This window comes from Perognathus longimembris, chromosome 13 (assembly GCF_023159225.1).
Source record: "Perognathus longimembris pacificus isolate PPM17 chromosome 13, ASM2315922v1, whole genome shotgun sequence".
NCBI classification, from domain to species: domain Eukaryota; kingdom Metazoa; phylum Chordata; class Mammalia; order Rodentia; family Heteromyidae; genus Perognathus; species Perognathus longimembris.
The window spans coordinates 16,601,793-16,618,261 of NC_063173.1; the positions used below are offsets into that span (position 1 = coordinate 16,601,793).

At 37.9% G+C, this 16,469-nt stretch overlaps 2 protein-coding genes across 4 annotated transcripts in view; one reads left to right on the forward strand and one right to left on the reverse strand.

Annotated features, from left to right (window-relative positions):
- Window positions 1–16,469, reverse strand: part of Stk33 (serine/threonine kinase 33) — a 142,488-nt gene that overhangs the window by 49,598 nt on the left and 76,421 nt on the right. Inside the window, exons 2-6 of one of the 3 annotated variants that reach the window (XM_048360323.1) lie at window positions 13,018–13,131; window positions 10,074–10,187; window positions 8,316–8,420; window positions 2,850–2,988; window positions 418–506 (exon numbers count right to left, since the gene is read on the reverse strand). In XM_048360323.1, the coding sequence (XP_048216280.1) occupies window positions 418–506; window positions 2,850–2,988; window positions 8,316–8,420; window positions 10,074–10,187; window positions 13,018–13,068 (498 nt within the window). In that variant the 5' untranslated portion in view covers window positions 13,069–13,131. Of the gene's footprint in view, window positions 1–417; window positions 507–2,849; window positions 2,989–8,315; window positions 8,421–10,073; window positions 10,188–13,017; window positions 13,140–16,469 lie in introns of those variants that run through there. The other 2 variants (XM_048360325.1, XM_048360326.1) reach the window with 2 other exon arrangements.
- Window positions 13,186–15,402, forward strand: LOC125362435 (60S ribosomal protein L36a-like). The gene is made up of 2 exons (XM_048361283.1): window positions 13,186–13,235; window positions 14,984–15,402. The coding sequence occupies exons 1-2, from the start codon at window positions 13,186–13,188 to the stop codon at window positions 15,318–15,320; spliced, it is 387 nt and encodes a 128-aa protein (XP_048217240.1). The 3' UTR covers window positions 15,321–15,402.

The window sequence follows — 16,469 nt, forward strand, 5'->3', positions numbered from 1 at the left end:
TAAATATTAATACCCAGGAAAATTTTCAATGAAAAACACAGAGTGCAGCATTAATTTAGTATCAAAAGCACAGCCAAGGTGTTTTTCTCTAAATCTGTAACACATTTACATCAAATTACCAGGCATAATTCTGAAATTAATTAGAATTCAGAGCATCTGTTTGCTTGCTATTAACTAATGATTTAGAACTATCCAAATGAGTATGTACTTTAAAAAACAGATTTGGAGCACCCACTTAACTTGTAAAATTATTCTTGTCAGCTACAACCTCTTTTGTGAAATTTTTATTTTTTAGCACAAGCCACTTTTATTTGGGCTGCTTGAAATCTACCAAAATGTTTCTGAAAAGATGCACTTTGTCACTTTGCTCTCCAACTGTTTATAGGCAAATGTTTACCATGACTTGTAATACCTTACCTTTATGTTTAAGTTCATTTCATTGTTAGCATCAATAAAGCTGCTTTTAACCATGATGTTTTCCAGTTTTAGGTCTCTATGTACTATATCTACCAAGAAAATAAACAACAAATCAAATCAAATGAATCATAGAAAAATAATTAGAGGGGATACAAATAGAACAAATAAATGTATTTATCAGATTCAAAGACAATGTTGAAAAATCTGAGGGAGGGCCAAGTCTTATCCTTCCCTGTTCTAGCTATTCTCATAAACAAACTCTTGGCCCATGCGTCTAAACCCAAGAAGCCATTTTCTTTTTCTCTCTCCCCATGTGGCCCAACCTGCTGGTCTTCACAGTAGCAGCCTGGTGAGTAGGGAAGAGAGGGTCCCCAGGGCTAGACATTCCCCGGGGAGAGGGAGACAGTATCAGTCTCAGCTCAGTAAGGTTTCCCATATCCTTAGTTCTTCATATAGGGGGCTATTTCTTCACCTCTATGTATATGTCACTGTCAACAGAAACATTTTAACACATTGCAATCCGGCTACCTATGAACAACTTATATATTACAGTATATATTTTCTACACAATCAGCATACATTTTCTACTCCATGTATGCTAAAATAATAATTTTTAAAACCCCTTGAGACATAGCATCTCCAGTTGAGCATGTCAGAGCTCAGGTAGGATTTTTATGTACATACAAATAATCGCATATTAAACATTTCTCTTGCAAATAACTAGTTCAGTTCATATTCAGAAAAGTCGTGACTCTAGAATTTAAAAGTGGACAATTTCTAGGAAAATGTAGTTAAATGCGCCCTAGACCAACAATTATACCTAATCATTTATTGTTAAGTTTCCTTGTATTTGCCCCAGGCTTTATTTTTCATGTTTTTGGTTTCTATTGCTCAACTTATATGTTCTTACATAAATGCCAAACCATTTTAATCAATATATCTATAATCTACTTAGGTCTTTGGCAGGGCAGGTAACCCTGCTCTCTCTACTGTCTTTCTTTTCATTTTTGTCATTGCTATTCCCTCCCTATTTTAGAATAATCTTTTTAAGTCTCATGAAAAATATTAAGATTTTATTTAGAATTATGCTCAATGTATAGTTTTATACAGGAGGACTGATATGACCATAATATCAAGTTTGGGCAAAAATTATTTCCCTCTGCCTGAAAATCCCTCCCGTTTTTGGTCCAAGTTTGTATTCCTCAGTTCACATATTGCTGCCCTTGAATTCATTCCTGACCTTCCAAATCCAATGAGACACTTGTGCTCTTATGAGTCTTGCACTTTATACGGCCCTCCATTAGAGAAATCATTGTACTGGGTGACAAGATGTTTCCACATCCCACTAGCCTAAATTCCTTGAGGGGCAGAGGTCTTATTTTTTATTCTTTGTTATTCTAGGACCTAACAAAATGCAGTAAGCGCTCAGAAAATATCTGCCAAAGGAACTACTGGGTTTCAGTATCAAGTTTGCCATGTCAAACATCACTGCATCTTTTGTCAAACAAAGTTTTCCTCTGAAGTCACATCTCAGCAAAAAATAGCTTTGAAGAAAAGGAGAAACATGAGGCAAAACAGTAATACCAAAAACAGTAAAGCTATGAAAATAATTAGGATACTTGTTTTCTGCTCAGGGCTAGCACTCTATCACTTAAGCGTGCCTCTATTTTGAATTAGAATACTTTAAAACTGTTTTTATTTAATTACCTTCAAGTAGTTGTACAAAGGAGGTGTCAGTCAACAAAGCAATCTGAATAGAATGTGTCTTAGTCATTGTCACCCGTTTGATCCCCCTCATCCCTCCCTCCCAACCCTCCTTCCCTCACTTTGCTTAATTTTGTAGGATATGTATTGAGTTTATGACTGTGTTCCTCCTCCTTCTCTTTATCTGTCTACCTCTTCCCCTTGGTCCCACCTCACCCTATTCAAGTATTCTGAAACTACTCTGTATGCTACCACAGGGTGGATCCGTCTCCTCTGTTGTTTGTCAAAGCCCACAGAATGCACACCAACAGCCAAATCCTAACATGAACTACGAACTCTGGGTAGTAGTATAGGCTCATCAACTGTAATATTTTTTTTACCACCGTGGTATGGGATTTTCACAGCCGAGAGGTTGTGGAAGCAGGGAGTATAGGGGAAATTTCTGTATTTTCTGCACAATTTTGGTGTGCGCCTCAAACTTCTCCAAGTCATATATAAATTTTTTAGGAAATTTCACATTTATCACTGACTTGTCTATCGTCTCTTTATTAAGTGCTTTTTAGATTGCTGAATAGGAATATTCATCAAGGAAAAATAGAAAACAACTAATAAATCATCTATATTATTAAGTTCTGTTAATGTGATTATGAATCCTGAGTACAATTACCCTCAAACAAAAGTGCTATCTGCCTTGATGGCATCAGTGAGCTGGCTGGTCCTCTTCTTACCCTTGTTGTGAAGATAGGCTATAGATGAGGCAAGACTTTGAATGATCCACCTTGTCTCATTCTCTGAGAAATGCCCCTTCCTATCCAGAATTCCTTTGAGTTCTCCATCCTCACAAAGCTCCATCACAAGGTACATTTTCTGACATAACACATTTAAAAGAGAGAACAAGAGAGAATAAATTATATAGCTGGGTGTCTTCAAAAAAATGTTTCATACTGCATCTATGACCAGAATGCTATTTATCAATTTATTCACTCAAAAATATTTTCATATATTATACAGTATACAAGATGCTGCACTGGATACTAGAGGAACAAAGAAGCAGGAGATAAAGTACCTGGGAGAAGCTCACAGTAATAATGCTAATGGTTCAAAGTGCCATTGGGTTACCGAGGAGGGCCAGCCTCTGTCTAAAGAATGCTCACTGAGGAAAACCTTTAAGCCAAGTTTTGATGTCTGAACAGGGGTTTATGGGTAGAAAACCTGAGGAAAGAATAGGCAGGGCACATAGTATGTGCAAAGACTGCAAAGCTTGAAACAGCATTTGTTATTAAAAGAATAATAAATATCCCAGCGTTAAGAGCATTGGGAGATAGGTGGAGTAGGAAAGAGGGGAGAGATGAGGAATGAAGCTGAAAAGAACAGGTTGGTACCTGTCTGTATAGAGTATGGACCACCTCCACACACCACCACCATCACCACAATGGACAAGGCCCTCAAGAGTTTTAAGCTTGTGCTTTGGGAGAGGAAAGTTGCTATGTGAAGTCGGTTTTATATTTCTAAATGAACATAACAATAATGTAGAGCAGAGATCAGCAAAATTTTGCTATGAAGGACAAAGGCAAGAGTAAATATCATTGGCTTTGTAGGCCACGGTCTCTTTCACTACTCAGCTATGCTGCTGCAGCGTGAAAGCAGCCATAAACAATATGACACCCTATTTATGGACTTGGAAATTTGAGTTTCATATAATTTCACATGTCATAAAATACTACACTTTTACATTTTTTCAATGTTTGAAAATGTAGAGAACTTAGCTTATGGGCCATACAAAAATAGACAGCAGGCCAAATTTAACTCACTTCTGCTTATACAAAGTTGATGTGAGATACAGAATGGAGACTAGAATTGAGAAATAAAAAGATGTGACAATACTTAGGAGGAAGAAACAGTAGGGCTTAGTGACTAATTGGGTATAAGTAGTAAGAAGCATGGATGAAATACCTTTTCCATATTTATTGTCTATTTTGTGGCACAATAAGATTTCATTAGACATTCCAACAGCAAAGTCATATAAGATTTACAGTTAACTAAAATGTAGATCTTTTTCATATGCATTATGATCAGACATGTTTCTATTTTAACTTCTGATGCTAGAATTTTATTGTTCTTAAGATTCGGGGGTCTGATTCTGCTAATGCAACTTCTGTATACAACCAGCAAGCATAAAAGGGAAAAGGAAGTTAAATCCTTTCTTAGTATAGACACAATTTTGATTCTTAGATGACTCTGCTGTCTAATGAAATCTCAATGTGCAGCAAAAGAGACAGTAAGTATGGAAAAGATATTTCATCTGTGCTTTCTGTTGGTAGTGGGGCTTGAACTCTGAGCCTGGCACTGTCCCTGAGCTCTTCATCTCAAGGCTAGCACTCTACCACTTGAGCCACAGCACCACTTCTGGCTTTCTGGCCGTTAATCGGAGACTGGCTTTGAACCATGATCCTCAGATCTCAGTCTCTTGAGTAGCTAGGATTACAAGCGTGAGCCACTGGCACCTGGCAAAATTCTGATTCTTTAGACTTGCAAAATTATGTGTAGTTTCTGCCACATAATAAATAAGCTTTTGGATTGGGCCATACTTTTTTATTGATAGCACTGTAGGATTACTAGAACATGAAATAATCAGTGCACTATCTAGAAAGGGACACTGCGTTAGCAATGATTATAGTATAAATTGATTCAACTTGAAAAATGTATGATCAAAATAGTATGAATAGAAGTTACAAAAATAAGTATTCATATTAGAAATAATTATATAAACGTGGAAAATACTTTGAATCACAAAAGCCATTGCATATTCAGACTGGTTGGTCAGTAGTGATGCAACCAATCGGGCAGCAAATTCCTCCAGATGTTTAGACATTTATTTGTGTTAATGGGGCAAAGAGGGCAAATCTGACCCCATGTGCATCCAGGGTGAGCAGTGCACAAAAAGGCAACCACAGATGGTTTCCTCTGCCTTCTAACTCTTCTGGAGTTGGACTTCCTCTTATGCTCATGATGGACTGACAAAGGCCAATTGACCCATCTGCCTGACACAACTTAAGAACTGGGCAAAACACATACACAAAAACTTTCAGACTTTAGACATCAGGTAACAAAGTAGTGATCTCTGAGTGGAAACCCCATGAGACAAGTCCCATGACTACCCTACCTGTCTGTCTGGAGAGTTTCCACACAGTAGGACATGGAAGGAGAAATCTATGGAGATGATAAAAGGAAAGCGCAGTTCTGGAGGAAATCCATGAGACTGTGGGGATTGCAGAGCACAGAGGTAGCGATGGGAGGGAAGGAAGGCCACAGTGGAACTGCGAGAGCGACATGCACAGTCCATCTACGAAAGAAGATGACTCTGGGAATTCTTGGAGACCTAGCAGCCTCCAGGAATTGAGGAAGGGAAGCTGAGAGTCCATCTAGGCTAAGACAACTAAAGTTCATAACATAGAATATCAAAGAGGAGAAAGCTATTGAGGGAGAGAGAGAAAGAGAAAGAGAAAGAGAAAGAGAGAGAGAGAGAGAGAGAGAGAGAGAGAGAGAGAGAGAGAGAGTGCTCCAGACTTTTATACCCTCAAATCTTCAGCAGAATGCTAATCACTGCATGCTTTTTTTCCCCTAAAAAGCTGAAAGAGAACCATGCAAAAGGTGCAGAATGGGAAATCACTGGAGTTCACACATGGCCAGGAACAGTTTCTGTTTCCATTAGCCAGAAAGAAAAAAAATTCATAATTCATCTGCCACTGGGTACAGTCTATGTATTCAGAAGGATCCTACTCAGTAGCAGGGAATAATTAGTCCTAGATTAACAATTGCTCTAGTGCCACCTAGCAAAGATGAAAGTATACTTCAAACTATTTCCTACTGGCTTAACTGTGCCCTAGGAATAAAGCTCAATAATATCTATAAAAGCTAGGTAGGGGCTGGGAATGTGGCTTAGTGGTAGAGTGCTTGCCTGGCATGCATGAAGCCCTGCGTGCCATTCCTCAGTACCAAATAAACAGAAAAAGCCAGAAGTGGCACTGTGGCCCAAGTGGTAGTGCTAGCCTTGAGCAAAAGGAAGCTAGGGACAATGCTCAGGCCCTGAGTTCAAGCCCCAGGACTGGCAAAAAAAAAAAAAAAGGCAAGGTGGTTCGTGCCTATAATCCCAGCATTAAGGAGATTTGAAGCAGGATTTCCAATAAGGACTATAGAGAGATCTCCTATACCCTCTACTACACAGAGTTATATAAATAGAAAAATATCTATGACCCAAATTCACATTAAATAGCATTCCACCAAAAATTAACAAAGAACTCAAGGTCATTATGATGAATGAGATAAGCCAAGTTCAAAGAACTAACTACTACACGAGTTTGCTCATAAAGAGAATCTAGCCCAAAAAAGGATGACAATAACAATAATAAAACAGGAGTGTAAAAGGGGGACTGTTCTGGCAGGAGGCAGGATTAGCATAAAAGGGAAAAGGTAGTTAAATCCTTTCTTCACATAGACACAGTTTTGGTTCTTAGATGACTTTGCTGTTGGAATGTCTAACGAAATCTTCATGTGCGGCAAAAGAGACAGTAAACATGGGAAAGATATTTCATCCACGCTTTCTGTTGGTAGTGGGGTAAAGAGGCTCAAAGTACATCACACACACACACACACACACACACACACACACACACACACACAGTATAATAAAACCCGTAAAACACTATTTGAAAAGGGAAGGAGAGGGTAAAGAGAATATAACTGAGAGGGTGAATTTGTTCAAAGTACACTATATACATCTATGTATTTATCATACTGAAACTCTTGTACTATTAATGTATGCTAATAAAATATGAGGAGTATAATATGTGAACTTTCAAAAGTTAATAGGCATACAAAGCATAAAAATATAGGGATCAAATCAGTCAAAATTTAACCTAGCAACGATACACATGATAAAATTAGTAGAATATGACATTAAAGTAATATAACTATATTTAAGAAAGAAGATTAATGTAAGATGATATATATGGTATATATTATAATATAATATATATATTATATTATAATATATACCATATATATAATTGTCACTAGAAGACGATTACTAGCACATACAATGTTACAGAAGGAGAGATTACTAAATCTGAAAACACAATAGAAATTATATAAAATGAAGGCTAGGTGTGTTGGTACATGTCTGTAATCCCAGACACACAGAAGTCATAGGATTATTGTCAGGGGCCAACTCTGGGGGGAAGGAGGGGAATCAAGAGATCCTATTTTTTTTCTTATTTATTGTCAAAGTGATGTACAGAGAGGTTACAGTTTCAAATGATAGGCCTTGGGTACATTTCTTGTACTGTTTGTCACCTCCTCCCTCATTCCCCCTCCCCCTCCCCCTTTCCCTCTCCCCCCATGAGTTTTTCAGCTGGTTTACACCAAATGGTTTTGCAAGTATTGCTTTTGGAGTCATTTGTCTTTTTATCCTTTGTCTCTCCATTTTGATATTCTCTTTCACTTCCCTAGTTCTAATACCAGTATATACAGTTTCCAATGTAATCAGATAAGATACAGCGATAGTGTGGGAAGAGATCCTATTTTTTAAAAAAAAGAAATTAAAGCAAAAAGATGATAGAATGCCTACCCAGAAAATGCAAAGCTCTAACTTCAAACTCTAGAACTACCAAAAAAGAAGGGAGGAAGGAAGGGAGGGAGAGAAGGAGGGAGGGAGGAAAGGAGGGAGGGAGGGAGGGAAAGAGGGAGGGAGGGAAGAAGAAAGGGAGTTATAATAACATGGAAGAATAAAGATGGTAGAAAACATCAGAAAGAGATATGATCAAATATTTTCCACATAGTGCCAAACATGCCATGCCAGTTTGGTTATGACACTAACCCTGCAAAATTATGACAATATTCCAAGAAACTAAGAATCAAAGAAAAGGAAATGTGTCACCTCTCCAGAATGTCATCTCTACTATCTGCTTGTATAGGATTTGCTTTAATTTTAAACATTTGTTTCCAATATGCCACCCAGAACATATTCCTAAAGACATCAATCTAATACTTAAGGCATCTAATTATCCAATCAATAATAAAAGTCCTCCCAAATGGTCTCATCAATCTCTAGCTACAGACCCCTGCCCTAAGGGATTGCTTCAGAACAGAACGACATTCACTTTGTAATAACAATTTTCAAAATGCAGCAGGTTTACCTTAGGTGTCTCAAATACTTGCTCAAGATGTATGATGTGCTCATGTTTTACACTTTTTAGGATGTTCACTTCTCGTTCAAGCATCTTCACAGCAGAGCTTCCAGCCTAAATCAATAAAGAAACAGATTGCACCTATGAGTGTCACTCCTACTTTTCTCAGGGAAGTCAGTGATTTTATACTATTCCCTATATTTCTTAAGAAATTTCTTTTTCAAATGTCTTCCAGTTTGCCCATTATCAGATGAAGCTATTCTCCTTTCTTTCCTTTGATCAATTTAGTTATATTTAATTTGGCTTCCAACCATACCTACGTGTGGAACTGTTGCTATAAATTAGCTACAGTATCCACTCCTAGCCCCTCACAAAATCATTCCCGTTTTTCATATGCTTCTTGATATTTCCTTTAAAATCAAATCTAACCTCTGATGTTGGCATAACCAAATCCAGGGACATCATTTGGAGATAGTTTTATAACAAAATGCTTTTCTCTTGTTCTTCTGGAGACCATTTGATTTATTTACACCAAGAAAACACTAGGCCGGGATTCTACCTCAATCCTGTCATGTCACTTTCTGATCCCTTTGGCTGAGACAGTTAGAGAGAAAAAAAAGAGACCTGACATTCAGACTCACCTAACCCCAACTTATTTCCTAACATCTAACTCTGACCATGCCCGGCAGCCAAAGAAAATGCAGACACATTCCAGAAGCACAGAGACTACCTTCACAAGTGTATGAGTCACCTACGAAATTCTAGGGGTGGGGTGCATCACCATTGGCCGCGTGATCATCAACTCCACGAAAGCTCAAATTGCCATTGTTTGCACAATTCAAGCACTGCTCTTCTTTACGGCCAAGTATCGACATAAAACTATTCCTACTCCCATGAATGCCAGTTTGGGATAACATGAGGAAAGGAGACTGGCCATCAAATAAACATTATTTACTTAAATTTTTACCTGCAGTAAAAATTATTTAATTATTTAATTAAAATTTTACCTTTAATTCCTGTTACTCTCTAACCTTCACCTTCTTGAGATACTGGCCACCCTTCTATACCCAACCCATGAAGAATGAAAGGACATTTTAAGGTTAACCTAGAGGGTCAAGAGAAACAGTAACCATGAGACGTGCTACGGAAAGCGCTCACAATTTTTCCTAATATCCATTTCGACTCTGTTTCTATCTCTCTCTCCAAATGGCTTGAACTGTCTGCAATGCAATACTGCAATAATAGATTGTCCAATACATAATCTGATTTTACTGCTTTAGTGTCTTATATATTCTATGGATGAAAGATTAGTCCATAAAGTTACAAGTGTCCTATCTATACATTAAAAAAATCCTACCTGGACATCAAAAGAGCAAAGGAAATAACATCCCAGGTAGAATGATGGATGTCACCTAGAGTGGTGCTAAAGAATTGCAAAGATTTCAAAGCTGGACCTGGTGAATACACTTGGAATCCCAGCACTTGGGAAGCCAAGGCAGGAGAATTACAAATTCAAATTCAAGGCCAGCCTTGGCCACACAGTGAGGCTTTGCCTCAAAAAATAAAGCTTCTTAAAGGAAATGTAAAGGTTTCCCCTAGGGCTTTAGGTTGCATGCTTGGTAGGCAGGCGCTCCGCTCTTCTTCAGCACGCACACCGGTTCTGGCCCTGGAGCCCTGGTGAGCCATAGCCTGTGTTGGGAAGCAAAGCTGTTCTGCGCACTGGAAGCTTTCCGAGCTTTTCCTGCCCTGGGATGCCCTCAGCCTTACCTTTTCCTTATTTACTTTTTTAATTGCCCATTTTGTTCCTGTTTCCTTGTTGGTAGCTTCAATGACCATTCCAAAGCTCCCTTGCCCCAGTACTCTTCCAAAGGTATAGAATTCCTGGAGAAAAAGTAAAGAATTCTTTTTTCTCTCTCTCTCTTTCTCTGCCACTCAGCAAGCATTAACAATGATCACATAATACTAATAGAAGTGTACCCTAGGGAAGAGAGCTTCTGCTCCAGGATAAAGTCAAATAGAAGACCTCACATAGTTGCCTCAATATTAATAACTACATATTAATCAAAATTAAGTTTTGATGAATTTTATTCAATGTCCCTGTTAAAGGAAAACTATACAAGTCCTAATGGTGAAATATGGAAATGCTTGAATATTATAAAATATTAATAGGAAATGTATGAGATATGAAACTACATATTATAAGTTACATATTTATAAAATATAAAAACTACATATTTATAAAGTATGAAAACTACATATTATAAAATATGAATATGAAATGTATGAAACACAATACAAATAAACCTTTTTTACAAGAAAGGGAGAAATTGAATATGAATATATGCATATATGAAGGTGTGTTATATATTCCTATATAAACAATAAATCATCCTAAAACTCTGAGAGCTACCCTACAAAGTCAACACAAATCACCACTGAACATTATTGCTTCCTTGTGTAACAAGTAGTTCTTTTGTTCATCCTCATTGTCTCTATTAGATATAGTTTTGTTTTGTTTTCGAAAAGGCAGTATGTAACAGAAATTTGATTGTAAGTCAGAATAGAGAAGAAAATAAGCGCTATCCATAATACCATCATGCAGATCAATAATGTGTCGTGTATTACTTAGCTTCTGGCTTGCAATGAGACAATGCGCTGGTTTTGCCAACAGTAGCATTCTGGTTCACACTGTAAAATCCCCCCTGATGCTCTCATTTCTTGTGAAGTTGGTGGGATGAGCCAGTTTCCCGGATTCAGATCCAGAGCGTAAGGAGAATTTCTGGATCCATCATGCAGGGCACCAGCACGTTGGGAGGGCAGCTGTGGAGAGGCCACGAAAGCCTTCCCTGGAGATGGCACCGCCTCTGAGCGGCCACTGTCCCCTTCACCAGAAAAGAACTTAGCTGCTCATGTCGCCTACTGCCCACATTCTGCTCTTCTCTGAAAGAAGATGCAGCGGCAGTGCCTTGGTGATCATCCCTTTGTTTTCTCTCCCGGCACGTGGGGCCCGGGCCCTCAAACGCTATCATTGCTCTCATGCTAATTCTGCCTCCATTTTTTCCCCCCTTCTAAAATGGCACATGGGCTCCTTAAGGAGCTCAAAAGGCCTAGCTCCTCCCTCTCCCTCAATTCTGCACACAGCAACGACTCAAAGTCAGATGGGCAATTACAATGGAAAACAAAACAGGTTTTTCATATTATAGTTATATGCTGCTCCCACCTACAAATTCCATGAAGGCTTAGTGCAAGTGGTCATTCTCCTCGTTCCCACACAGAACAAAATCACTTCTTCACAACTATTTCCTAAATTTTTCTTTACCTCTAGAAACTACACTTTCATTTCTCTTTAAATATTCAAAACCATGTTTTGATACAGCATTGAAATACTGTTTGAGTAAATTTGTTTAATAAGGAATGGCCAGCTCATTTTTTTTTTTTTTGTAATTCAAGTTTTTTTTTTCTTCAAGTAACTGCTTTGATATCATCACATAGTAAGGACAAAAGGGAGACATGACTCATCTCCAACAAAGTTCACAGACTTCTTACTGAAACCATACTCGGTATCTACCTGCATTGACATAGGCGCTTCTGGTGCAGTGGAATGTGTGGAGAGCATGAATGGCATGATTCCTTTGTGAACACCTGTGTACACTGAGGTGTCTGCAAAGGTATTTGTCTTAGTAACATAGTTACCTATGGGCAGCAGGTGGCAAACACTGTAGGTGAATTGCATGTTCTTTCCTTACATGTATTCCTCTGAAACGCTCAAAATATTTATAATGAGCCTCGACATATTGTTAAAAAACAAACTTGAGCTTCAATTATATTGAGGTTATTTCTCAAACATACTGATAAAATATTTTGTCATTTAATACAAATAAAATTAGAGAAAATAGGATAAAACTAGTACATATAGAAGAAAGGATGAATTATATTTTGCTTTGTTTTTCAGATAAGTTCTGATACTTTCATCTGACACTGACGTCAACTCAACTGTCCCCTCTGTGACTAGAATTATAGTCCTAAACCACCATGCCCAGCCTGTTCTTTGACACAGTAGTGCAAAGAGGGTCTCTTTGCCCAGGATGGCCTTGAGCCATGACCCTCTTCTCTCTGCCTCCAAAGTAGCTGGGATTATAGGCATGAGCCACCAAGTCTGGACACGATTTTTTAAACTTACTTAACATTAATGCAATTTTCTTCTTGCAATTAATTGTTCATGTGACAAAACCTTTAACTGAATATTAAAGGGGCAGATTTTAATTTTTAAGTAGTTGTAATATTTAATTCACACTTGATATAATAATTGAAATCCTGGTAAGAATAATACTGGCATTTCTTTCATTTGAGACAGATGGAGGAGTTCACAAAGGAAACTGTCCTCGCTACCAGCCACCAAGGAAGTGAACAACGGAAATGTCTAAAATTACTTGGACTTTGCATCTTTGAGAAGTCTATACCAAGATTCTGCTAGTGCTATTAAGAACAACCAAGATCCTTAAACCACATACTTTTGTCTAATAAAAAGGTGTTCTACCTTAAAGTCTATTTTGCCCTCCTCAAAGGAAAAAAACAAACACTGCTTTTAGTAAAAATAAACAGTTACATACTTGAAAACGGTAAATTTCCTGCTTTCTTTACTTCTTTTCCTCAGACAGATATTTTAAATAATTTTTGCCATTAACGGTGTGTTGAGAAGACTCCTATGTACCTCAATAGCAGAGCCATGCTCCATCCGTATGTGACGGACTTTTCCTTCCATAACGCTGCTGCGACTCCACTGTCGGTGGGGTGCTTTCCTCTCTACATTTATAGTTCTTGAAAACTAGGACCAAAGAGGAAGTGTGAAAAATAACTGTAAGGGGTAACATTCATGTCGATGGAGAACTCTAATTTAGACAATCTGACTGGACTTCAGCGTGTGCCACGGTAGTTATTGTGTACAAAATAGCACCTTTTTCAAACTCTAAATTCTGTATAGTTCATTAGGCTAAAGAAGACTAAGAGGTCTTTCATCCCAATCTTCTAACTTATTTGCCTACAGAGCAAATAAAAAAACTTACCTGATGATTCTTTTAAAATCGCCAGAGAAGGTAATTTTGTTGCTTTCATTATTACTCGTTTCAAAATGTAAAACATCTCAAATGCCATATATAAATTGTTCTGACATACACAACACATGCACTCTTCAAAAGTAAGACAGCAACAACTTACTCAGAGATTCCTCTGCGGCATTAACTGTATAGTAAAACAAATCACAAATACTAGTTGAGGGTGAAAATGTGTAATGTGTTCGGCTTTGAGGAAAACTTGATTTTTTAGGTGTGAATCACCACCCATGGCTAGCTTTTGCCCAGAATGGCTTGAAATACAATCTTCCTATGAACACCTCCTGAGTAGCTGGGACTACAGGCCTGTACCCTCAAGCCCTGCCCTTGACTTTTCTTAAATTTGCTGCCCTTTGTCTCCAAAATTGTGCTACAACTACAATCTTCCACATTGCTTATTTATATAGAAAGATGTAGTCAAATCAGCTCAACTGAGTACCTATAAACTGAAACTAACACAAACTGATTTAGTGAAGTATATTTAATATTCCAGCCAGATAACCAGATATTTTCTTAAATAAAGTAGTCATAACACTTTAATCATAGCCATAAACCTCATTCTACATCAACTGAAGAAAATTCTCAAAAATTCAGATATGCTTTGTTGTTTTCTTTTCTTTTCCTTTTGTTTTGTTTGTCCCTTTATCTGTCTTTGTGAAGGTAAGGGGGCACAGAAATGGAGGGACAAAGAGTGAGCAAATGCAGCAGTGGTACTCACTAGATACTATTTTGACAATGAATTATGTATCTCATTAAAGCGGATGGGAGAGGAAAATGGAGAGCAAGGGAAGGGGTGACTTCCAAAAAGAAACATACTCTTTATCTGACATAATAAAATTTTTCATTCAGATTTAACTGAATGTCAAAAGCTAATCTTTCTTATACTTACCCCACTTAAAATGGGGGGGCAGCTAGAATAATATTACTAACTGTTTAGTTTTCTAAGAAATAATTTGGTAGGGGTTGGAAATCTCATGACATATAACTAACCAACTGTGTCCACCTCTTCTATGAGAAAGAAATGTTCCGTTAACAACCCAAACAAACAATAACTCTCTGGCAAGCACTCATAGGATATGGAGGAAGCTAGGGGATAGGATTACAACCTGTACTAAGATGTAGAATGTCTTATATTCTCTGGCTGACCCAGAAGTTTCTCTGCTTTTTTTTTTTCTTTCATTCTGGTGAGATTAAAAATTCTGCACTGGGGGACTGGGAATATGGCCTAGTGGCAAGAGAGCTCGCCTCGCATACATGAAGCCCTGGGTTCGATTCTCCAGCACCACATACCTAGAAAACGGCCAGAAGTGGCGCTGTGGCTCAAGTGGCAGAGTGTTAGCATTGAGCAAAAGGAAGCCAGGGACATGCTCAGGCCCTGAGTCCAAGCCCCAGGACTGGCCAAAAAAAAAAAAAAAAAAAAAAAAAAAAAAATTCTGCACTGGGGCTGGGGATTTAGCTCAGCGGAAGAGCACCTGCCTGGTGAGCACAAGGCCCCAAGTTTGGTTCTCAGCTCTGGGGAAGAAAAAAAATAAATAAATAAAATTCTGGTTCTTTCTTTTGGCGCTGCAGCAGGCTTCCTGTCATCATAGTTAACGTTCCTAAAACCCGTCGTACTTTCTGTAAGAAGTGTGGCAAGCACCAACCTCACAAAGTAACACAGTACAAAAAGGGCAAGGATTCTCTGTATGCCCAAGGAAAGCGTCGTTATGACCGGAAGCAGAGTGGCTATGGAGGTCAGACTAAGCCGATTTTCCAGAAAAAAGCTAAGACTACAAAGAAGATTGTGCTGAGGCTTGAATGTGTTGAGCCCAACTGCAGATCTAAGAGAATGCTAGCTATTAAGAGATGCAAACATTTTGAACTAGGCGGAGATAAAAAGAGGAAGGGGCAAGTCATCCAGTTCTAAGCTCCAACTTTTTATGAAGATAGTATAATGAGGCCATTCCAACCTTTGTTATGAAGACAATAAAACCATGAGGTCAAATTCACTTCATTTGGTTGCATTTGGTCTTTTGGGAGGGAATAATCATCAAAAAATTCTCCTTGGTTTTGTGTTTCATGTTTCTTATCACTGTACTTTACTGGATGTAAATGGCTAAGTTTAGATTAGATGTTTGGGCGGGATGTTTAGATTAGATGTTTTGGTGTTAAGCAAATTAGCCAGGAATGATGGTTCACCTGAAATTACAGCTACTTGGGAATCTAGATCTGACAAAAGGGCTTTAGCCCTGCTCAAGCAGTTGAAAATTTCATTTTGAATTACATTCCCAGAACCACAAAATAGAAAATAAGAAGTAAATGATGCTGGTTATCAAAATGATTACATAGAGACTGAGGTTCTAGGGTAATAGCGGGGCAGTAACATCCAAAGAGACTATAAGTTTATTAAAAGGTAAATAATCTCATACCTTTGGTACTTAAGGCTGTATCATATTAGATATCTCAGGAGTTTTGGCCCTATTCTCTAGGTATAATATACTCTATTGTACCAGTCTTCAGTATACCTCCTTAAGCATTTATCATACACATGTTACTAGAATTGCAAAGAACATAATTCGCTGTGTTAAGCATTCTAAGAAATATTAACCAGTAATATTTCATCCTTTTCCTCTTATCCTTACTGGTCTTACTAGTGTTCAGATCTCTATTTAGCAGCAAAACCTGGATAAATCTGTGGCTAGCAGTTTTATTCCATTTGTCAGTTGGATATTTCTTTTATGAAAATTTGTAATTGTAGATAAAATGATTCCTACATAAAAAAAAAAAATTCTGCACTACGGAGGGGCCCATCAGCTACACTGTACATTGATGGAAGTGACCTAAGAAATTCATGGGCAGGGATGGAAAGGAGGGAAGGAGAGAGGAGGTAACCGATGTTACTAAACAAAAGGAAAGGATTGTACATATCCCCTGAAATGGAAGAAATGGTTTTATTGTTAAAGTTCATAGAGTTCGGAAACTATGTAGTGTAGAATGATGATTTTCATCATTGTGAAGGTTAAAATATGTACTGTGAAATATATGTAGTAACTTAAACTCAATAAAAAAAAAGTCT